Raw genomic sequence first — 24,818 nt, 5'->3', positions numbered from 1 at the left:
GCTGTGCTCCTGACTCCTTCTGGAGCGACATCGGTGAGCAGCTAACCATGTGCCTCACATCTCCCCACTGGCCTTTTCATGTCTGGAAGGTTTTGACTAAAATAATTTCCTTTTCGTGTTTCCCAGAGAGTGCGGCTTCAGTCAATGTGTCCAAGTGGCTGCTTGGAGAGGATGTTTTTAGAAACTTTCTGTACCTTTGTACCCTTTGACTATGACTATAGATTCTTGTGTGTGTTTGTACATGTGTTCAGGTGTGTGTGTGTGTGTGTGTGTGTGTGTGTGTGTGTGTGTGTGTGTTTGTATGGCACTCATGGTTGTTTGTTTTTTTTAAGGACTTTTGGGCAGTCTGCGTGGCTCTTAACAGTTAACTGGTGGATCCTGTTTTCCAAAGTTCTGTCCAGTTTCATGTTTGTGCCACAGCTGTTGAGTGGTGGAGGATGTAAAAAGAAAGTTTTCATTTAATAAGGCCTTTGGTCTTTCCTATTACTGGGGGCAGGAACACATGGTTTGCTTTAGCAACCTGGAATGAAAAAAACTTTCAGTCTTTTCATCCTCTGGGCCCTGTGGGAATACAGGTATGGGCTGCCTGAAAACACACTCAGAAAAACTACAGAAAGATAGGAATCCCATTTACAAAATAGAAATTAGGGAATCATTATTCATGTGACAAGAGGATTCCCCCAGGATCCCTTTGAAATGGGAATGGGAACACACTGCTTATTTACAGATCATTTAAGTGTTTGGTTGCAGACCATTAATTACAGTTTGGGGGGGATTTAAAGCTAAAGTGTCAGGAGCCCCTGCCAATATGGAATTAAGTTAAAAGTGCAGACAAAGCATTTCTGAAATTATAATGTATGTGAAGTTGAAAGGGAGATTGGACTCGTGATGAAGCTTTGGATTTTGGGAAAAGCTTTGGATTTGTAGTCCCAGTAGACCTGGGTTTAAATCTGACTCTGACATTTACTACCTGTGTGGCTTTAGGCAAGACAACTTTCTCTGCTCTACAGTTTTCTTCATATGTCAGAAGAGGGTGTGGACGATATGACCTCTAATGACCCTTTCAACGTGAAATATGATATTTTAATGTGGTCCTCTGTAATTCATCCGCAGTATATTTAATAGACATCTTTTGAAGTCTATGTTTAGTATTTAAAGATCACCTTTTCTGATATAGGCAGAGCTTGAAAAATATATCAGGTCAACTTGTTGGGGGCCAGTGAAAGTTGATAGTTGGGGAAAGTGGTTCAATTTAGGACCTAGAAAGAGCCTATGGAATTTCTGTAGATAGTTTTTTCCCCCCTTGGCCTCAGGTAAACTCAGGATAGGCTCAGAAGGGGAATCTTGATGACTATAAGAGGGAATGGCTCCAGGAAGATTGGGAAAAGACCCTTGGAGAAACTGGAGCATGGGGAGATTTCAGGTAGAGGTAGTGCCTTTAGGACAACCCTGCATTCTAGGAAAGAAAGAAGACAAGAATTCTCTACTTCAGCTCTCAGTGTCAGTTGCCCACCTGTTTGCTGAGAGTCACTGTGAATTATTCGTGGACCACAAAGTGTCAGAGATAGGATGGACCTTGGAGTCAACCAGTATAACCCCTTTACTTTAAAAAGAGATAAACTTGGTGGAGCAGTCGATAGCATGCTGGAGTCAGGAAAATCTGAGTTCAAATCGACCTCAGTCACTTACTAGCTGTGTGATGATGGGCAAATCACTTCATCTCTGCCTCTGTTTCCTTATCTGTAAAATGGGGATAATAATAACACCAACCTCCAGGTTGTTATGAGGCTCAAATGAGTTAATATTTGTAAAGGGCCTGGCAAACCTTAAAGTGCTCTGTAAATGCTACTTTGTTATTATTGTTATCATCTACATCATCATCATCATCATCATCATCATTATTATTATTATTATTATTCCTCCTCTTCCTGTTAGGTACCTGAAACACAGATGGTGAAGTGACTTGTCACAAGTCTCATAGTGAATTAACAGCACAAAATCCCAAGTGTCCTTGCTTCCCCTCTCCTGCTTTTCCCACTATGCCATTTTCTGGTGACTCCAAACATATTTTTTTTACCCAAGTACAATTATCCCTTCCACATCACGGGGGGTGGGAGTGTGGTGCCCCCTGAAATCTGGAAAATCCGTGGAAATATTTATATATTTATATTTATATTTTATGTATTTATATATATTTTATGCATTTCTGAGTTTGTGTTGTCTGCGGCTCCTACAAAACTCCCCCAAAATTCCCATTTAATTTCTCCAAAACTGTGATGGAGAAAGTCACTATGTGGAAGGGATTACTGTAATATTGAAACTTTTTTTATACCTATAAAAATATATAGATTTACATATGTCTTTATATGCACATAGCTAAATTGTACATTTATTGTACATAACTAAGTTACCCACAACTTTTATTAGAAGCCCCTGCCTGTGCTGCATTAAAATTTTCAGTCCTTCTGTTGTGTATATGGAGGAAGAGCAACTTATTTTCTTGCAAATCCTCCTCCGTTGCCAAGGGGCTCAGATTGCTCTGTTGAGTTTTCATGCAAAGCTTCTTTTTTGGGGGCCTCATTACAGCCCTCCAGCCCTTACTGTTACTGAACTGCTTCCTCCCAAGGATCCCAAATTCAGAGTTTTACAGCTGGAAAGCCACCTACCTTAATAGTCCAATGCCCTCTCATTTACAGTTGCTGAAACTGAGGCCCAGAGGGTTGAAGGAATTTGTTCAAAGGCCACAAAGTCAATAGCAGAGCTGGGTTTCAGACCCAGGTCCTCTTAGCCCAGATCCAGAAGACTCATTTCCTCTGATGGTTGTGTCTCTTCTCCTGTTTCCAGGCTCACTGGTTAGAAAGGTGATTCTGAAACCATTCAGTGCTAAATCTGTGCTAGGATACAGTGATATGTCATCACTTCTCACCTGAAGGAATGATCTGTTTGAGTGTGTTTTGTCATTACTGGTTTACCATGCCCTCCACCCTCCTATACTATGCTTTTAGTTATTCTGTTGATTTAGATCCCTTAGGAGCAAAATAGCTTTTGAATGGTTGTGTTTTCTGTTTAAGTTAGTAAATCATAATGGAGCTGGGCTTTACAATTTGAGCTTTGTACTACATCAGGTCTCCAAGTTGGAAATAACCAGTTACTACCTACAGAATCCACTTGAATTTTGAGTAGATTCTGAGTTTCCTGGAGAAAGATTTCAATCAATCGGATTAGGCAGGTGGCTTGGAAAAACAGTACACAACTTCAAGTAATCTGGTTAACCTCTCTCTCTCTCTCTCTCTCTCTCTCTCTCTCTCTCTCTTTCTCTCTCAGATGGTCACAAGGACAAAGAAAATCTTTGTGGGCGGATTATCTGCGAATACAGTTGTAGAAGATGTAAAGCAATATTTTGAGCAGTTTGGCAAGGTAAGTACCTGTGTGTTGGATGGTGGGAGCCAGAAGGTTATCCACTTTGTGTTTGGAGTTCTCTTGCTACCTTCAGAAAGGCCTAGAATGACTCATGTTCATATCTAAATTCAGACAAAATCAGTAGGAGTTGAGAAGGAAGGGTCAGACTTGTAGTGAATGCACTGGGTTGTATAGGCCTCCATGAGTAGAGCCTAACCTTTAGTCTGATCCTGCTGGCATTTTGATATAACATAGGGGAGAGAGGCTAGGAGATTAGGCGTAGGAATGGAGAATTAGTGGCTGAGGATCTGGAAAGAATCTGGATTATGAATTTGAGGTGATAGTGGTTTTGACAGAAACTAAAGAAGAGAGAGGGCTCTTAGTCATTAGTCACTTGGCCTGACGCTGTTGTTTTCTGGAAAATACGTTGACAGGATTTCAGAAAAAAACATGGGGATTTGTATGAACTGATAACAGAGCATGATAAGCAGAACCAGGAGAACAAGATGTAGAGTGACTACAGTAATTATAAATGAAAATGATCAGTAAAAGGAAGTTGAATACTGAGTAATGGAAAAACCAATGAGCAACCTGGAGAGAAGATGATGAAACATACCCTTCCCTCATGACAGAGGTGGAGAACTAACAGGACAGAATATTGTAGACATTGTCAGGTGTGACTTGTGTATTGGATAATTTTACTGAATTGTTTTCTTTGTCACTAGGAATGTTGAATCTGGGAGGGGGGAGTAAGTGGGGGAAAGGCTGCTATAAAAACAAGGCACCAATAATATGTGCAAAAATGTAAAAACAGAAGGAGAATATTCAATTTTAGTGTGAGATTTATTCTACTTCTCTAAGTCTAGTAAGTAAAATCTAAGATTTTCTCATCTACATCTTCATATGTCTATAATGCACCCAAATGAAAAGTCCCCCCCAAAAAATAAAAAAAATAAAGAAAGAAAAGAAAAGAAAAAAAATAAAAAGAAAAGTCCCAGAGCTATTGAAATCATATGTTTGTTCTTCTATAAGAAGGAAAGGGGAAAAATTTGGAAATTATAATAAACCCAAAGGAATGAGAGAGGGAGAGAGAAAGAGAGACAAGGACAGAGATAGAGGAACAAACGGAGAGAGGAAGGAGAGGGAGAAGAGTGAAGGAGACAGACATAGAGACAGGGATAAAGAGACACAAAAATTGGAACAAGCATGGATAGAGGAGGCTTTCTTGGGTTCTGTACGACTGAGCCTTCTCTGCTAAGACACCCAAGGGAGAGCCTGTGAATGCAACCAACCTATAGCTGTTAAGAGTTCTCAGGCTGAATGTCTGTGAGATGGCAGTAAAAGTATCCCTAAGGCCTCTGTTGCCTAGAACAGGAGGGGAGCAACATTTAGAGCCATAAATTAGTCAGGAAAGAGTGTGGTCTTTTTGCTGTGTATTCACTTCTGCCTTGAGGACCCCCACCTTTTTTTTTTTGTTGCTCTGTTTCTATGGGGAATCTGGTCCCACAGAGTTTGGCATTTTCCTTGGAGAGGCGCCTTTCTTGTGCATATGTGTTCAAGAACCCTGCATAGTGCCTTGTGTGGTGCACACTCTGCACTTAATTAAAATGTTTGTTGAATTGATTTCAAGTGGCAGCTGTTATGTAGCTGTCCCCATTGCAGTCCTGGGATAATAACAGCTCACATTTGTGTAGCTGGGATAATAACAGCTCTTTGCATAGAGTATCTCAATTGACCTTCACAACTCCACTGTGAGCTAGGTGATCTTATTATTCCCATTTTACAGGTGAGGAAACTGAGGCACAAAGTGGTGAAGTGATTTTTTTTTTCTATTGTCACACAGCCAGTAACTAACTATCTGAGGTGGGGTTTGACCTTGGGTCTTCCTGACTCCCTACTGAGCTTGGGCAGCCTGAGTCATACCCAGGATGGCTGAGCCAGGTGAGGTGGGGGGGGGGGGGTTGTTACCAAACTACCCCGTGATTCAATCTCTCCTTACCCTTACGTTTACCTTACCATCTCTTCCAATTCTGCTTTATGGTTTAATTTATTGTGTGTGTCCTTTTTCTGGTGCAGATTCTGTGATATTCTTAAGTCTTCTCTTCTAGACTCCAAAGGACTGACACCTCATAGACCTCTGGTTTAGAGGATGTCATTGTCTAGGAATGGTCAGTCTTCTATTATTATCAGAAGGTCCTTTGTTTATCGAGTGATGGAGAGGCTGCATGTAATAGTGCAGGGATTCTTAACCTTTATTTTGTGTCTTGAACTCTTGGCAGTCTGATGAAATCTAGGGTCCTTTCGTCAGAATGATGTTTTTTTTCTTTCTTTTTTTTTTTTAGGCAATTGGGGTTAAGTGACTTGCCCAGGGTCACACAGCTAGTAAGTGTCAAGTGTTTGGTCTGAGGCCAAATTTCAACTCAGGTCCTCCTGACTCCAGGGCCAGTGCTCTATCCACTGCACCACCTAGCTGCCCCCAGAATGATGTTTTAAAATAATTGAGAGAAATGCTAAATTTCACTTAGAGCTTAGTAAAAAGAAAAATATAATTTTTTCCCATCTTTGTTCATGACTCTCTTGTAATCTGTCCACAGACCTCTTGGTGGTGGTAGGGTATCTATGGATTCCAGGTTAAGAACCCCTGCAGTAGTTGATAAGAGAACTGGATATGAAGGATATAAGAAACATCTGTGTTCAAATCCTGCTGCAAGCACTTACTAGTTCTGTGACTCTGGGAAAGTCTTTTAATTTCTCTGTGCCTCAGTTCCCTCATCTATAAAATAAGACAGTTGGACTCAGTTGTCTTCTAAGGTCCCTTCCAGCTCTAAATCTCTCATCCTGTGTCTGATAGTCATTAGGCCATGAACTTGGAGTAGGTACAGAGTAACACTAAACCTTTCAGATGACCTTCACCCAGTTCCCATCCCAACCAAGAGCGTGCTTTTGTGAGATCACTGGATGGGAGTAAGGCTATCGTCTTTGGCCTTGGGGTCGAGTTTTTCTCCATGTGAAGTTAATCGACCCACATGGGGATCGAAGCCAAGTAACAGAAAATCAAAACTCTGTATCCTGTCCTTTGTAATTTGGCACATTGACACAGCTGTCCCCCAAGGTTGATTCTGAAACAACTTTACAAATAGCTACTTGCTGATTCCCTTGGGTTGAGTGATGATTAATGCCGAGAAGGCTGTATGGAATACCAACATATTGGTTGAGTATTTCTCTGTAAAGCTGATTTAAAATACCAGGCAAGTGTCACCTAACACCTAATGCTACCTTGTTAGGGGAAAAATCTGGAAGGAGTTGAACCATCTGATTTCCATTGATCTGATGATGAGCCCACTGTGGAGTAAGGGTAGTAGGGATGCTCTCATTCATGAGTTGAAAGTCCTTTTTTTTTTTCCTTCAAGTCTTAATCTGTTTTGGAATTTCATAAAGATATTAAAGGATATAAAAAAAGGAAATTGATTTTGCTTGGGAAACACTTATTGCATTGCTCCAAACAGGTTCCTGCCTGTTAGTGTGCTGTCTCTCTCCTCTATACCCCTACTTTAAGTTTCTTCTTTTTCTTAAAAAAAAAAAAAAAAAACTTACAACAAAACACATTTAAGATTGTGGGGGTTTTTTAAAATTAGCTTTAGAACATATTTTGTTGGTATTTTTGTTTTTACATCAGTTGCATTTCTGATTGTGTACTTCCCTTCTCCCTTACCCAGAGATCCAACCCTTATATCAGAGAATAAAAAAGAAAGAGGGGGAAAAAAGCAAGTTGACAAAACCAACACACCAACGGAATGAGGGTATATGTAATATACCATATCCTTAGTCTCCCTACTTTTGTATTTATATTAGCTTTTTAAAATCTTCTAATTTTAAATAAATTCTATTTGAATAAATTCTTTTAAATAAATTCTTCTAATTCTAATAAAAAGCTTCTTATATAATGCTTTACAGTTTATAAAGTACTTTATGTGCTTCAACAATTCTGTTAGGTAGTATAAGTATCATACCCATTTTATAGATGAGAAAAGTGAGGTTCACAGGAGAACATTGTACATATTAATAGCCACGTTGTGCAATGACCAACTTTGGTAGACTTAGCTCCTCTCAGCAATGCAAGGATCTAAGACGATTCCAAAAGACTCATGATGGAAAATATTATCTACATCCAGAGAAAGAACCATGGAGTCTGTAAACAGATGGAAGCATACTATTTGCTGTCTTTTTGTTGTTGTTGTTGTTGTTGTTGTTTTGTTTCTACTTTCTCGTGGTTCCTCCCATGGGCTCCAATTCTTCTTTACAACATGACTAATGTGAGAAAGAAAACAAAAAGAAAAAGAAAAATGAGGTTCAGAAAAGTGAATTGATTTGACCATGGTTGTATAGACAGTAAGTGGCAGAGCTAGAATTTGAACCCATGTCTCTTAGCTTCTTATTAAATGTTCTTTTTTTTTTTAGAAAAGTCTTTTTTTTTTTTTAACTTGCTGGGCAATTGGGGTTAAGTGACTTGTCCAAGGTCACACAGCTAGTACATGTTGTGTGTTGTGTGTTGTGTGTCTGAGACTGTATTTGAACTCAGGTCCTTCTGACTTCAAGGCCAGAGCTCTATCTACTGCACCACCTAGCTGCCCCTAGAAAAGTCTTACTGATACTTTTTACCCATGGTTAACATTTCCTATGATCATTTCCCCAATATAGCTTTCCCTTGTGAAAAAGAACTATTCCTGTACCTTTTCTCAGACTTATAGACCACACATTGCTACCTCACTCCTCTGATGGCGTGACTGGCCCTAATATTGATCTGAATCCTGTTGTCTTTCGGTATAATTTTCCTTTAGATAATTGTGGTTACTGTGTATGTGATTCTTCTTATTTGGCTTTGCATCAGTTCATACAAGTCTTCTCAAGTTTTTCTGAATTCTTCCCATTTAATTCTCTTTCCATAACACTGAAAAATAGACGTATAAATGGCGTCTTAAAACAGCTCCACTTTTGTCAGGGAATGGGTTAACTGTAGTTCTTTCCCATACATCCATCCTCTCCCGTTGGTACTTACTGTGTATAAAACCACTCATTTAATTTTTCAATAACATTTACAGAATCCGGCAGGATGTGTAAACTTATCAAGCCTTTTATTAAAAGACTAAGGAGGCTTTTGGATATATCAAAACCATAATGCTCTCTTAGCTCATATTTTAAATGATAATAATAGTTTTTAATACATGTGCTTACATCTCCCCTTGGCTTGTCCCCAGAATGTCCTGTTGTTTTATTTGGGCTCATCTTTTGTCCTTGTGAATTGTGTCTGCCCACCTTTTAGGACTACATGTGGATTGTACTAGAATCCTAATATATCGAAGTATAAGGCATAGTTCCTTTGGGCAAATATATATCCACTGGCTATTTTAATTTTTCAGTTTTTTTTTTCAAGAAACAAGCATCTTTTTTTCTTTCCCTCTTGTCTCCTTCCCACTGGGGAGGGAGGAGAGAAATCAAACCTTTGTATCAAATATCCATAATCAAGCAAGACAAGGTCCCATATTGGCTATGTTCAGATAGGTATGTCTTAGTCTTAATCCTGAGCCTATCAGATTTTTTTTTTTAGGCAATTGGGGTTAAGTGACTTGCCCAGGGTCACACAGCTAGTACATGTCAAGTGTTTGGTCTGAGGCCAGATTTGAACTCAGGTCCTCCTGACTTCAGGGCCGGTGCTCTATTCACTGTGAAGCCTATCAATTTTTTGTTAAGTGATGCATAGCATGCTTCAATCTGGGTCTTCTGGAATCATGTTTGGTCATTGAGTTTGTCCAGGTTCTCATGTCTTCCAAAAGTGATTACCATCCTCTAAGAAAAGAAATGTTAAAAATACTAGAAAAAAAAATCATCCAGACCTCAAGGAGCATATAATCATGTTGGGGGATTTGAAATACTTGTAAACAAAAGAATTGAGTGACCCTTTTACTAAAATCCTATGAATATGTGCCAATTAATATTGTCCAGAAGGAATGCTCATGATGATGATGATTTTGCAAAGTTCTTTACATACATTATTACAAACTTAAGGGTTCAGTCAGTGGGTCTTAGGTATCCAGTTCCTGATTCAGTGATTTTATGTTTCCAACCCATTATTTGGTCTACCTCTGATGCCTTACAACAGCCCTGTGAGGTAGAAACAGTTATCATCACTCTCATTTCCTGGTTGAAAAAACTGAGGCTGGGAAGTGAAGTGATTTGCTCATGGTCACATGACAGATAAATGTCTAAAAGGGATCAGGATTTCCACCTTAGTTTTCCTGGCAACACTGTACCTATCCCACCACAAAGTAGGGGACTTAGGTGCTTCATTGTTTTGAATTCTGTATTTCAGCACACTCAGAGACCTCTCCTTCCCACACATCACTACAATAAGTGGGTGCTTTGTTAGTTTTTGTTTCAGATAGCCCAATGTGTTGCTATTGAGCTCTGCATGCTGGTCTTTTATGAGTGTCCCTACTCTCAGTTTAGCGGACAAGAGAATGATACACCAAAGGAACTTGAAATCACTTAAATCAGGAGACTTGCGATTGGAAATGAGTGTCTGGTTTTTTCCTCCAGCTCCACTGACACAAGATTTTCTGGTTTAAAACCTTGTGAGGGAAATACAACTATTTGTTTATATTTTAAATGAGGTCATCAAATTGGGCCACTATCAAAAGGGACTATAATTTGAGCAACTGGACTTGAGTTATTGTTCTAGCCTTGTGGCTGAATAATAATGGAGAATAAATGATGGCTAGATTTCTGAGTTCCTTCTGATGTTGCCACTACCTAGATGTGACACTTTGGGCAAATCATTTCATCTCCTCTGAAATGTAATTTTCTTATCTCTAAAATGAGGAGGTAGACAAGATCATTTTAAAGGCCCCTTCTGGATCAGTTATTTTTTGGACTATAACTCTGTTTTACAATAACAGTTCGGGTGTGTTTTATGGGAACAGGTAATCTTGGTGGGGGGAAAATCTTGGTCACAATCTTTGAAATTATTTTGTTACTTTTAAATACAGCATGCATCAAGAATGAAGATATGAATGGGTGCTGATAAGCAAAATGACATATTAATGAAAAAAAATAAAAACAATAGCATACCTGATATTTACTTCATTACTTTAAAAAAGATAAGATTTTATCTGTGTGTATGCTCCCTCCAGTGATAAAGATTGCAGTCCCTTCACACCTTAATGAAGTTTTCAGTAGTCTTCCCTGCCTTCTTCCCTCACCTCAAAAACAAAACAAAACAAAACACTAAAAAAACAACCACTTGGTTTAGAATCTCATTTTTTCTTTCTTCAAAGGTATTCCTCCTCCATTAGGCTTTCCCTTCTTCCACTTAGGTATTAGTTCCATCTCTGTCTCTGTCTTTCTCTTCTTTCTCTTTGTCTGTCTCTCCATCTCTGTCTTTCCTTTCTCTCTGTTTGTCTCTGTCTTTGTCTCTCTTCCACCTCTCCATCTCTCTTTCTTTCCTTCTCTCCTTCATTCCCTCTGCCCCTCTCCTACTTTGTACTTACTTATCTTCATGTGTGTTGCTTCCTCCCCAATATAATATAAGCTCTTTGAGGAGTATTTTATTTTTATCTAAGACTGCTTTGCCCATGAATAAGTACTTAATAAATTATTATTGAACTGAATTGATTCTTTTTACTTGTTTGAGTCTTTTCATTGACTCATTTGAGTCATTGAGTCAATAATTATGCTTATTTCCTCTTTTTTTTCTTGAAGCATTTATAAGTTGAACATTTTACTCAAAAAGATCTCACTCTCCAGGGAAAATCTCTAATGGTTCTCTTTTATTGAAGGTCCAACTTTTTTTTAATATTTGTGATTAGATTCAACTTTGGAGGGATATGTTATTTTACATTGAAGCTTAAGATTCTTACTTTTTAGAATATACTATTCCTTTCTCTTCTGAGTTTCTCATGACAGCAGAGTAATCCTTGGCTATTCTAATTTGCCTTTCTTCATAAGTGAAGGTCTTTCTTGGCTGCTTCCAAAATTTGCTCATTTGTGAAATTATGAGTTTTCGTCTAATGAATTTCTCTGGTAATGATTCTTGATTTTGATCTCTTCACTGTATTCTAAAGTTCAGACACTTGTATTCTTTTCTGCCATATGATATTCAGGTTTCTTAATATGTCATTTTTTTCTGGTAGACTAATGATTCCTATGTTAAATCTGCACATTTGGTCTTCAACATTGGTTAGTTTCACTTGTATATCAAATTCATATATTTTATAGTTGTTGCTTTTGGCTTCCCTCATACCAAATCTTCTACTCTTGTATTTTTTGTGTTCTAGAGCTATTGTTTTCTCTTTTAGAGTCACTGCTTCTTTAGAAGGATTCTCCATTGCATTTTTAAAAAAAAATTTTTCTACCTTCTCATTTTTCTTTTAAACTTTTGCATCAATAGCTTTGGTTTCTGGTTTAATTTCCTTCCTGCTATTGTGCCTTAAAATTTTTGTTTCTTTTTTGAACCATTCTGGAGTTTCTTGCTATTATTCTGTAAGCTCTGGGAAGTCAGTAAACATTTATTAAGCACTTACTATGTACTTAATATTATGTGCCAAGCAGGCAGCTAGTCGATAGAGTGCTGGGCCTAGAGTCAGAAAGACTCATGTTCTTGAATTCAAATCTAGCTTCAGGCACTTACTAGCTGTATGACCCTGGGCAAGTCACTTAACCTTGTTGGCCTCAGTTTTGCATCTGTAAAATGAGCTAGAGGAGGAAATGGTAAACCACTCTAGTATTTTTGCCAAGAAAACCCCTAAAAATGGGGTCATGGAGAGTCAGACTGAAACCAAGCACTGTGCTAAGTGCTGGAGATACAAAGAAATGTAAAAGAGAGTTCCTGGTCTCAGAGAGTTTGTCGGATTCTCTAATTAGGTAATTTTGGTCCATTTTTTTTCCTTAGCAGCTAATTGTAATAATAGCTAATATTAATATAGCACTTGCTATGTGCCAGGTACTGTGCTACGTTTTGTTTTACAAATATCATTTGTAAATATTATCTGATTTCATCCTTCCAACAACCATAGGGGGTAGGTATTAATATTATCCTCATTTTATAGTAGAAGAAACTGAGGCAAACAGAGGTTAAGTGACCTGCTCAAAGTTGTTGTTGTTCTGTCATTTCAGTCATGTCCGACTCTTTGATATTCTATTTGGGGTTTTCTTGGCAGAGATATTGGAGTGGTTTGTCATTTCCTTCTCCAACTCATTTTACAGATGAGGAAACAGGCTGACAGGATTAAGTGACTTGCCCAGGGTCACACAGCTAGTAAATGTCAGAGGCCAAATTAGAACTCAGGTCTTCTTGACTCCAGGCTGGGCACTCTATCCATTGTCCAAGGTTACATGGCTAGTATACATCTGAGAATGGATTTGAATTTAGGTCTTCCAGACACTAGGCCCAGAACTCTTATCTACTGCACACCACCTCCTTGTATAATAATTATTCACTGTTCTTTCGGGTTTTTTTTGCATTTTTATACTCATTTTCCCTTCTGTGTTAATGAGTCTCTTCCCTGTTGGTTTATCTGCTTGCAGGGTAGTTGTTTACTCAGGCTTCTTCCATTGTAGACTTTGGGTCTTATATCTGCGTATTCCTAGATGCTTGTCCTGGTTTTCCTCCTTGCCCTTCCACTGCTGCACAGACGATTTGAGGAACTGAAGAAACCCAGCCAGATCCTCTGCTCAGATTATGCTCTGTGAAGAGAGGACTGGCCCCATCTGTGTTTCTAGTCCCTTTCCCTCTGGTCTAAAGTCTCTAGCTAACCCTTCACTGTGTTTTGTGCTGCCCAGTGTTACATCCCCCTCCTTCACTTGCCTTCCTATGCCTTCAAGTGGCTCTGCAGAATCAGCATCAGCCACCAGCCTCTTACAGAGGGGGGGATTGGAACTTGGGCTGAATTACTGCTTTGGTGGGAGCAAGGAGGGGTGCCACATTCTCCCACCTAAACCTTGTAAAAGCAACCAAGGAGTTTTGCTAATGTTTCCTAGACCTGGCAGTGAAGAAGCTGAATATTTAAGGCTCTGAGTTTTTCAGTTCTCTGGTATCTTTCATGAAATTTTACTTTGTGCAGTATTTCTGTCTATTTTTTGGATTCATCGTTATTGTTGTTCAGTCTTTCAGTCATGTCCAACTCTTTGGGACCCTGTGGACCAAGTACTCCATGGGGTTTATTTCCATCTCCAGTGGACTAAGGCAACCAGAGGTTAAGTGACTTGCCCACGGTCACACAGCTAAGAAATGTTTGAGGCCAGATTTGAATTTGGATCTTCCTGACTCTAGGCTCAGTGCTCTATCCACTGAGTCACCTAGCTACCTGGATTCAACATTAATCACTCCCTACCTGGAATATAATTTCTTTTCCTAAAGTTTTTTGGAGTGGAGAAGTTTGTTGAAAACTACTATCGGGCCAACTTGCTCTTCATATGTTCTGAATTGAATCAGTGGCAAACCTCTTAAGCTTAGGGGGACCAGGCCTCAAATAACAGATACATGGCCCGTTGCCAAGTAGGATCTGCTATTCCTTGAGGTTCAAGGTCACCTTCACACCTGGATGAGGCATCAGGGGTAGACCTAATAATGGATTGGAAACATAAAATCAGTGAATCAGGGACTAGATACCTAAGACCCACTGACTGAATCCTTAAGTTTGTAAGCCTTGCTTTCTTTAAAAAAAAAAAGGTAACAAAACTTTGGACTAACCTTATCTTTCTCATGAGTAATAGCTTAAAATTCAGAGATTATTTCCAACTACTCTCTCAGGGAAAATTACAAATGCAGAATCTGAATGATTGCACATTCAGAATTGGTAGGATGTAAATGTAATGAAGTCTGACTGTGGCTTAATGCCCTTGGATTATAGATGAGCTTTTGTGTGCAGCGACTGGTAGAATAGCCTTGCAACTAGCCCCTTGCCCACAGTAATGTAACCAATATATTTTGCTGCATAAATAATAATAGCTAGCATTATTATAGCACTTTACACTTTTAAGGTTTTTAAAGTGATTTAGAGATATTATCACATTTGATTCTCACAATGACCCTGGAGGCAGGTGCTATTATTATCTCCTTTTTACAGATGAGGAAACTGAGGCACGCAATGACTGCACAGGATCACACGGTAAATGTCTGAGGTTGGATTTGAACCCAGACTAGGGGAGAGATTCAGGCCTCTTGACTGTTACAAAGGCTATGCATTGTCATTTTAATAACTTTAAGCTGGACACTACTGACGAGAATTATATGTACATTTTAATTATTATTATCATTTTTAACAAGTTTACTTGTTTTCCTCTTTAATTCTGCCTAAATTAAGCTACAACAGATAAGCCAGGATGAGGAACTGAGAAAAGAGAGAGATTCAGTGAAAGCAATTAAAATCCTTTCAGGAGCATTGGGGCAAAGAGACCTACATACATCAATATTATCTGAAATCATTAACAAAAGGTTAAAGAATGTTGATTTCATTTAATTCACAAACATAGTGCCTCCAGATGGGATGATGGGCTAGAACGAGGCAGCTACACAAATGTCCGTCAACATGGAACCATTGTGAGAACGATTTATTGTCGATATAATATATTGGCATATGGAGACACACACAGCAATAATACTAATAGATGACTTTTAGGTAGCTCTTTATATAGTCCCGTCTCTGACACATGACTATTTAACCCTGTGCAAGTCACTCAATCAGATACTATAAATTACTGAGCCCTTGCTCATATGCCTTAGTAGAGGGAATCTCTTCACCAATGAGTTCCATACTCTGGTAAAATCCTAAATCTGGACATTTTTTTTGTTGTTGTTCAGTCACTTTTAGCTGTGTCTGACTCTTCAAGACCCCATTTAAGGTTTTCTTAGTAAAGATACTGGAGGGGTTTGCCATTTCCTTCTCCAGTCCATTTTTTACAGATGAGGAAACTGAGGCAAATAGGGTTAAGTGATTTGCCCAGGGTCACACAGCTAGCAAGTGTCTGAGGCTGAATTTGAACTCAGGTCTTCCTGACTCTAGGCCTGGGGCTCTATCCATTGCACCACCTAGTTGCCCAAGTCTGGACCTTAATGTTTACAAAACACTTTGCATTCATGAGAGGAGAATTGTGCCATGATGGATGGACAGCTGGCCTCCAAGCCAGTTTAGCTTGCACCCAGGTCAAAGTTTAAATTCTATTTCTGACGTACATGGACTGTGAGAGCTTGGGTAACTCATCCTGTCTTAAGAGTGTAAGTTGAAGAAAGGGCGCTGACCTGCATTAGTAGCCATTTTCCTTATTTGGGAGTTCCCTATGGTAATGACATCACATCTTATGCCCTCGGTTCCCTAGTTCATATAAAGAAAAAAAAGTACACACAAATCTACCAACTTTTTCTATATAACTGCATAAAAGAAATGTTTCTGGATTACTATTATTAAAATGTTATTTAGTTGTTTCTAACTCTTCATGACCCCATTTGGGGTTTTCTTGGCAGAGATATTAGAGTGGTTTGTCATTTCCTTCTCCAGTTCATTTTACAGAGGAGGAAACAGAGGCCAACAGTGTTAAGTGACTTGCCCAGGGTCACACAACTAGTAAGTGTCTGAGGCCAGATTTGAACTCAAGGAGATAAGTCTTCCTGACTCCAGGCTTGACATTCTATCCACTGAGCCACCTAGGTGCCCCTATTAAAACATATCGGGATCAAAGAAAGTTCTTTCTGTGCCAGCCCCTCAGATTTCCTACTTCTCTTCCTCTGGACCCCCTCCTTCTAGCACTGGCATCTTAAATTCTCACTTAGAGGATTGTGGACATCAAACAGAAGGCCTTTGGACTTGATGAATTCTCTCCTTCTCCCAGGACATATAGCTGTTCTGTACCTTTAAGCTGATGGAGGCCAAGCCAGGCTGAACTCCTGCCTAGGTAATGCTCACTTTCTATAACTCCTGTGAAAGTAAAGCAGTCCTTATTTTGAGGCTTCCAATTATACTTCACATGGTGAACTGTGTAATTAGTTTGGAAGACTTATGCTTAGTCATTGGTTTATCCTAATCGGCTTTGGCTTTCCCCAACAACAAAGCGAGCTTATTTTGCTAAGCTGAAACTACTCGGCTCCCTTTGTTCCTGCCTTTGATTGTCTCATTCCTTTCATTCTGTTTTCCTGCCAGAGTTCAGTTTCATTAGGCCTACAAGTCATTTCCAATCCAATAGGCTGCTACAATCAAGCTTTTGTAACTCAGCTGCCCTGGTTCCCATGTCCCTTCTGGTTTCATGCCAGGATTTGTTGTTTGACATGGGGCCTTAACCCTTTTCTCTACCTGCAGCCCCTGTGGTTTGCGGATGACTTAAAGGTGGGTCTCCAGGTAGCAAATGCTATCACAAGCTCCTTTTTTCCCCTTCACTTTCCTGAAAGGAACTGTGTCACAAAGAGCATACACTCCAGTCCCAGACCCACTGGCTGCTATGCTAGAGATATCTTGTTGTTACTGTTGAGTCGTTTTCATTGTGTCTTAACTCTCTGTATCCTTGGCAAAGATACTGGAGTGGTTTGCCATTTCTTTCTCCAGCTCATTTTAGAAATGAAGAAACTGAGGCGAACAGGGTTAAGTGACTTGCCCAGGGTCACACAGCTAGTAAGTGTCTGAGGCCAGATTTGAATTCAGAAAGATGAGGCTTCCTGACTCTAGACCCAGCACTGGGTCACCTGTGATTATAAGTGGCATATTAAAATGAGTAAATAAAAGTTTTATCTTAGCCCATGAATGCTGGGGCTGAACATCTTTTTATTGAAAACAAGGATGTGACTTTTCCTCTTATGTAATTAAAAAAAAAACCCTGTAATGAGGCTGTCAACACTTTCCTCATAGGAAGAGGACAGGAAGAAGGAAGGGTACATAGCAGCTGGCCTCCCTGCCAGAGCCCAGGCAACCTTCTCATTTTGATACTCAGTGTGTGAGGAAAGTAATACCAAAAATGAAAACACTAAAACTTCCTTTGAAATCTGAAAGACAAGGACTTTGGGAAAATAAATAAATTAAATATTCTTGCAAGCAGCCTGTGTTCCTGAGGTAGAGTTTTATCTCTTCCAAATGCTTGTGCTAGATAAACTGAGCCCTCTGCAGTTGGCTCTTTGTGCTTCTTTCAGATGAGACCTGAAAAACAAAAGTCCTGTCTGTTCTTTGTGGGTATCAAAGCTCCCAGAAGGCATCCTTCATCAGAAAGGGTTTATACAGGTGGATTGAACTGAGTTTCAGAAACCTGAGTAAAAATTGTCAACATCTCAACTCCCCCTGGCACCCCCCCAACAAAAAAAGAAACGTGTTTGTGTTTGTGTGTGTGTGTGTTTACTGGAGACCCTTGATGTTGGGTTCTCTCTTTTCCTTGAAATGTCTTGGGAGATTTGGTGGAAAGGGTTGGGGGAGAGGCGGAGGGGGGACAGCACTCCTTTTCACTTCCCCTGTCATCCCTGAAGGTTTCTTCTGGGTGTATATAACTTTTTTTTTCCTACACTAGCCCAGAAGACAGCTGATACTGTCCATATGTTTTGTTAATTCTCTGTCTGGTTTATGTCAACCCCTCCCTTGGAAGTGGATCATGAGGAGGTGGTGATTTTATTTGGGCAGATCTGTGTGACCAAGACTCATGCCCTGTTAGGATTAGGAGAATTCTGGATCCCTCTTGGGTTGGGCCAACTAAGAGTCTACTTCTATGGGGTGTGGGGGTGGGCAGAGGGTTTGACAGGCAGCATTTGGGAACAAACAAAGGAATCCTTCTTCTCACCTAGTAATATAATCTTTGAGGTTTGCCAAGTAGAAGTACCTGAATTTGGTGTTTGTTTTTTTTGTTTTTCAATCTCATGCTTCTGTTGTCTTCTTGTGAAGTTTCCATTGGGGATTGGTTTAAGATGGATTATTGTTGCTATAAGTAGTATTATTAACAGCAATCATCTCTATGAATAAATGAGTAAATAAATGTTAAAAAAAATTTTTAAAGTAAGCTAGTGGCTTCTGTGACTACTGACCTGACGTGTATATGACCCGGCTTTAAGGTTTGGGGGACATTTATTCATACAGTCATTGATTTAGAGCTAACAGGGTCTTTAGACATAATGGAGGCCAACATCCTCATTCTGCAGAAGAAACTCTAGAGACGTTTGTAGAGCCTACATTATTGCATTTGAGCCTTGAAATCTCCCTGTGAGCTAAGGGTCTAAAAGTATTTATTATTCTCATTTTAGAGAGGAGAAAACTGAGGTTTGGGAGAGATTAATTGACTTGCTCTGGGGTCATTCAGCTAGTAAGTTTTGGAAAGATTCAAAGTATGTGCATGAATGTATGTAATCTCTCCCCATCCTGCCCTTCTCCACCCCCCACCCCCATTTCTTTTTTATTTTTAGGCAATTGGGGTTAAATGTCATGCCCAGGGTCACACAGCTAGTAAGTGTCAAGTGTTTGGTCTGAGGCCAGATTTGAACTCAGGTCCTCCTGACTTCAGGGCCGGCCGGTACTCTTTCCACTTCACCATCTAGCTGCCGCCCCCCCCCCCCCCCCATTTCTGTTCCATGATGTTGTTAATAGATTTCTAAGAAAACTTCTTTTTCCTTTTGGTGCAAAAGTATGCCCACCTGTTGTTACTCAAATATCTTGCTTACCACCATTGCCCTTCTAGTTATGTTTTTAGAAACACGCATGCTTTTGTGTACCAAGTAAGGAAAACAAAAATGAGATTATTCTACTACTCATTAGCTTTGTGCCCTTGGCAAATTTCCTAACCTCTGAGCCTCACTTTCCAAAGCAATCCAACTTAATTAATATGATTTTGTTGCTATCGTTCAGTCATGTCTTGACCCTTCATGACTTTATTTGAGGTTTTCTTGGCAAAGATATTAGAGCGGCTTGCCATTTCCTTCTCCAGCTCATTTTACAGATGAGGAAACTGAGGCAGACAGGGTTAGGTGACTTGTCCAGGGTCACACAGCTAGGAAGTGTCTGAGGGTGGATTTGAACTCAAGTCTACTAGGTCAAAGTCCTACCAGAGGTTACAAAAAAATTCGAGTTCCTTGAGGGCAGGGACTCATTCTGTTTTGTTTTTAGGTAGAAAGTGCCTTGCTAAGAGGTGCTAAAAAAGTAAGTGGGTAGCTAGGTGGCACCATACTGCATAGAGTGTCAGGCCTGGAGTCAGGGAAACTTGAGTTCAAATTTAGCCTCAGATACTTCCTAGCTGTGTGACCCTGGACAAGTCACTTAACCCTGTCTGCCTCAGCAGACAAATTTGTGATGAATTTCGATTAATTGGAAGCAGGCTTTTTAATCAGAGCTTTCCTTCGACAAAGCAGAAGTAGGCATGCTCTTAATGTTTCCCAGATCATCCCTCTCCCTGTGCTAACTGGCTTAAAAACTCCTCATGGTTTGCGTTTGTCCAGTTCTTTAAGGCCTCAGAGATTATGGGAAGGGCTACCCTAGGTGGTGCTCCGCATTGGGCAGCAATGAGTTAAAGACCCCTGGTGCCTGAAGCACTCCAGCTCCTGTGGGCTGGCTTTCCCAGAGGCCCTGGCCATGGCCTCCCGAAGACATCACTTACAATGGAGTTGTTAGCATGAGAAAGGGAGTCTTTCTCTTGGGCTTCATTTCTGGGGGATTTGAAAGTGGACATTAAATTGTGGTTCAGGCTAGTGCCAGGGGGTACAAGGAGAAGGGGTTGTCTCATTGGACAGAGAGCCCAGTTCATTTAGACTTGGCACCCATTTTGAATTCCATTGTTTCCTGCATTGGACATTGATATGGAAATTTTATTGTTTTTCGGGGTCAATAGGATTGCATTCTCTACCCCCCCACTCCCCATATTACTCCTTGTTGCTTTTTATGTAGTCTCTTTCAACCCAGTCCCACCCCAAAGCACGCTGGGATGTGACAAGTGTCCACCCTTTAAAGGGGAAAAAAAACCTTCTACACCCAGATTGAGTATTTCTGAGTTAGTAACACCAGAAAGGCAGATCTGGGCTCTCTATTCATATTCTAAGAGGAAACAGTGAGAGCCCCAGAAAAATCTGAGAGTGCAGTTACTGGACAGTACTCGGTTGGGCTGTGTTGGTGTTTTTGAAGACAGCTAGTACTCTCCTTTAGAACCAATCAGGAACGTTGGCTTATACTTAATAGCTTTTAGCTGATTATTTTTCCTCTCCTCCTCCTCCTTTTTCTATTGGAGTTGACCTGGGTGCACTTGAGCGGAAATGAAGTCATCTGAATGCTGAATTAGAATAATCACAGGCCTTTAAGAATGAAATGGAAGCATAGATTAAAAGTGTGTGTGTGGGGGGAGGGTGTCTCAAGATGCCAGGGGAGGGAGTAAGAAGGGCCAGAATTAATAAGGTAGCAAAACTTTGGGAAAACAGGAAACTTCTAGCTCTCCCTTTTTCCCAGATCTCACAGCACATCTCAGCAACCTGTTAGTAGTCTTCTTCCCCTCCTGAAATTAATTCATAAATGAGGCGGTTTGGCTTGGTGGGTAATTAGGAAGCTTTGGACCTCTGATATATGCTAGTTGTATGACCCAGAGAGGGCAGCTGTGTAGTTCAGTGGATAGAGCTAGGGGTCTAGAGTCAAGAAGACCTGAGTTCAAATGTGACCTCAGACACTTGCTAGCTGGGTGACCCTGGGTAAGTCACTTAACCCTGTCTGCCTCAGTTTCCACATCTGTAAAATAAACTGGAGAAAGGAAGTAGCAAACCTATCCAGTATCTTTGCCAAGAAAACCCCAAATGGGGTCACGAAGAGTCAGACTGTACTTAAAACTACTTAACAACAACATGACCATGAGGGAGTAAAAAAAAAATAAAATCCCTTAATTTCTCAGTGTCCCGGGGGACTCTCGGAGACTGTAAATTGCAGAGCTGTTAGAGATCCCAGGATTTTCCCTCTGAGAGTTCCTTTCATCAATGCATCTCAGGGCCCGACAAAAAACAAACAAACAAAAAAAAAACTACACATACTTTGTGTTTCAGTACTTGCATTCTCATCAGAAATCTCCCAGCAGAATGTAAACTCCTCAAGGGTAGATGAGGTTTGCTCTTTTTTTTTTTTTGCCTTTCTCTACCACCTAGCATACACGCTACCTGGCATACAGCAGCTGCTTAATAAATGCCTGTTGAATCATGGAATTTAATTTTTGACTACAGGTAATGGAAAGAACAACCAACTTTAAAGGACCTTGCTTCAAACCTTGGGTAACACACTTAATGTCCCTGGGCCTCGGTATCCTCATCTGTGAAATGAGGGGTTTGGAACTTGTGTCCTCTGGCTTCCCTTTTAGCCCTACATCTCAGATCCTATGAATTGTGAATTATGGCGTACTCTTTGGTTTGAATCCCCACCTCCCATCTCCCAGCTGATGGAGGTGCTCCCTCTGCAGTGGTAGGGGGCGATTCACAAGGCCTGATAATTGGGGTGGGGGAGGAATGGGGGATTTTGAGCAGGAGTTGAAAGTCTTATAAGAGAAAGAACAGGGCTGGGTTGCTAGGGAAACACTGGACATACCCAATAGATGTCGTTGACAGAAACCCTGGCTGGACAGAAAAATAAAGAGGAACTTGGGGAGGGAGAGAGGCAAATTGAAACGTAATCACACACCAGAAGAGTGCTTGATAGTGATCTTGGGATTTAGAGCTCTAAGGGGCCTCAAACATCCTCTAGGCTGACCCTCTCATTTTACAGAGCAGGTTAAATGACTTACTCCAACTTAGACATATAGTAACGAGAACTTCCCCTTCTGGCACACTTAAGAGACTCCCAAGCTCTTTTTTTTTTTTTTTTTTTTTGCCTCAGCCCTGTGAGCTAGGTTTATTATGAGCCCTGTTTGAGAGGTGAGAAAACTGAGGCTCAGAAAGATTAAGTGACTGACTCTTGTTCCCACCACTATTAAAGAAGAGCCCCTAGAATCAAACCTGGATCTTTCCATTCCAAATCTTGTGCTCTTTCTACCAGACTGTAGTTAAAGTGGCCAGACTTTTGTTGACAGTGAGTGTTTGGAAATGGGCTTTGTTTTGGGTTCCTTAGGAACCTTGAGATTTTTCCAAGCAGTTTAACGATAATAAATTCTACTCTAGTGTAGTGAGAAGCAAACTCTTCTATTTGAAAAAGCAAAATAAGGATTTAATTAAAATTTTTAAAAAAACCCAACAGTGATTTGTTTACAGGAAGCCAGTTTTTAGGTGGTCTGTAGCATAAGATGTAATTTATGGAAGGGGATTAGTTATAAATCAGAGATTGGTTGTTGAGGTTTCCAGGGCTTTTATAATTGGATGCAGAGGTAAATATTTTAAGGCTAGCTTTATTGTGTGTGTTGTACTGGTGTTTGGAGAAAAATAGAGGTGCTTTTCATTTAAAAACACCACCACCTTCCTTATGGGTTGATCACCTGGATTTGATTCGAAGTGACCTCAGTTTCCTCATCTGTAAAACTGAAATAAATACAGCCTTTAGTGCTTACCTCATACCCTTTGTTTCAAGGTTCTAATGAGATAGGGTTAGGTAAGTCACTTTGCAAACTGAAAATCATTATTAAATGTCATCTAATTAGGATTGTACCTAATCCTTTAACAAATCCATCCTACCAGAAGTACCCTATTAGTAGATTCTGTTCAATTTAATTCAATGGTTTAGAGGGATAAAAAAGATTTGGTTTCCCACCTCCATGATAATGAGATAAATATAGCAAGGAAATTTCTTTTCTAGGTAAAGAAATGTCGTAGTAAGAGAAACACTGTACAGAGAAGGAAATGGGGTTGTATAGGAAGGAGTTCCTCAAGGGAGGAATAGGACAAACAATCCACTTTCATTGAGTAGATAATGTTATCACTGTGATAAATGCCACCTTTCTATTCAAAACAACCTTGCTAATGGTTGGAGTTCCCTGGAACTTCTGCGCACAGGGAGAGCACCAGACAGCACTGCTAGGAGGGGGACTGTTTGTGGAAGTCGTCCTTGTCTGCCATAAGAAACCAGTTGAAAGCAGATGAGACAAATGCTTTAACATTTTCTTTTAAGGCAGCTTTATAGACTTAACGAGAGTGCTTCTGAGTGCCGAGCACTTTAAAAAATACCTATGGGGGAACTTTCATCCTCAATAAATAATTCTTTCATATGACTAGGATTAAAAGAGCACATGTGACTGGAAAGGAGCCTAAAACAATTTTTCCTCCCCATAGGAAGTGTTCACCATAACTCACTGGCGAGAAATTTCAAAGGTGGGTTCCACGGAAGGATTCGGGGGGGGCGGGGATTAGAACACAGGCGGGTTCTAAGGCTCTGTTGTCTTTCCAGCACTCCTCCTGGCATCTATCTGTGTATTAAAAGCTGTTTCCCCAAGGAGCATCAGTTCTTAGCTTCATGGTTAAGCATTTTTTACATTCTGGGCTTGCGCCTGATGAATTTATCTTCTAGGCATGTTCTTTGACTGAAAGGACCTACTTGTCTCATTGGCCTTTGCTCGAGAAAGCGCTTACATTTTGATCTATTGGAGGAATCTTGATGGCCAAAACCCATGAGCTCAGGATTCAGTACCTGGAAGTCCTGCCAGTAAACCCTGGCTGAGGAGGAGGGAAGGTGTCATGGGAGCCAGAAATACATGCACTGTCCTTTTCCAGTCTACATACCCGTTAGCTATACCTGACTTCTTTTTCTCTGTCAAAGCTGTCTTTGATGTTTATTTTGCCCTGATTCATTTTAGGAGGGAAAAAATGAGGAGTATAGCAATGAAACTTATGCAGGATCATAGATTCAGAGCTAGGAGGAAGCTTAAATAGATCTCCTCCCATTCCCCAATTTTATAGATGAGGACATTAAAACTGAGAGAGGTTAAATTCAGTTTAACAGATGTTTATGACATGCTTTCCATGTGCAGAGATATCAAAGACAATTGTGTGACACATCCTCCAGAACCCCATAGGGAAAGCCCTGGCCTCAGCCTCTTATAAAGGTCCTTCTCTTCACTCAATGAAATAACTAAATGAAATTCCTCCACTTTATCAACTTGTCTGTCAGTATGGAGACACGATGGAGACTGTATACCTCTACAGTTATTTCATTGACCTAACACCTTTTGCCTCGACTGTTTTGTTAGCCTCCCAACTGGTCTTCCTGCCTCTCTAGGCTCTCCTGTCTCCAATCCATTCCTCACTCAGCTACCAAATCAATATTCCTAAAACACACATTTGCTCATGTTGTGCCGTCCCCCCCACAACCCCACCCCATGAAAACTATTTAGTTTCCCTTCACCTTCCTCTTCTCTCCAATATGCATTTTTGGACTTGGCCATTATGGGAATCTGCTTTGCTTGACTATGCTTTTATGATACAAGCCTTCCTTCCTTCCTTCCTTCCTTCCTTCCTTCCTTCCTTCCTTCCT

At 40.2% G+C, this 24,818-nt stretch overlaps 1 protein-coding gene across 2 annotated transcripts in view; it reads left to right on the top strand.

The window, feature by feature from the left end:
• MSI2 (musashi RNA binding protein 2) overlaps positions 1-24,818 on the top strand; it is a 538,989-nt gene that overhangs the window by 174,835 nt on the left and 339,336 nt on the right. For both annotated transcript variants that reach the window (XM_027870531.1, XM_027870532.1), the window contains exon 7: positions 3,325-3,417. In XM_027870531.1, coding sequence (XP_027726332.1) covers positions 3,325-3,417 — 93 coding nt within the window. The remainder of the gene's footprint in view (positions 1-3,324; positions 3,418-24,818) is intronic.

This window comes from Vombatus ursinus, unplaced genomic scaffold (genome assembly GCF_900497805.2).
Source record: "Vombatus ursinus unplaced genomic scaffold, bare-nosed wombat genome assembly UNPS02014797.1, whole genome shotgun sequence".
NCBI classification, from domain to species: domain Eukaryota; kingdom Metazoa; phylum Chordata; class Mammalia; order Diprotodontia; family Vombatidae; genus Vombatus; species Vombatus ursinus.
The sequence above is the reverse complement of the archived record's forward strand: the minus strand, read 5'-3'. Positions and strand labels throughout refer to the sequence as shown.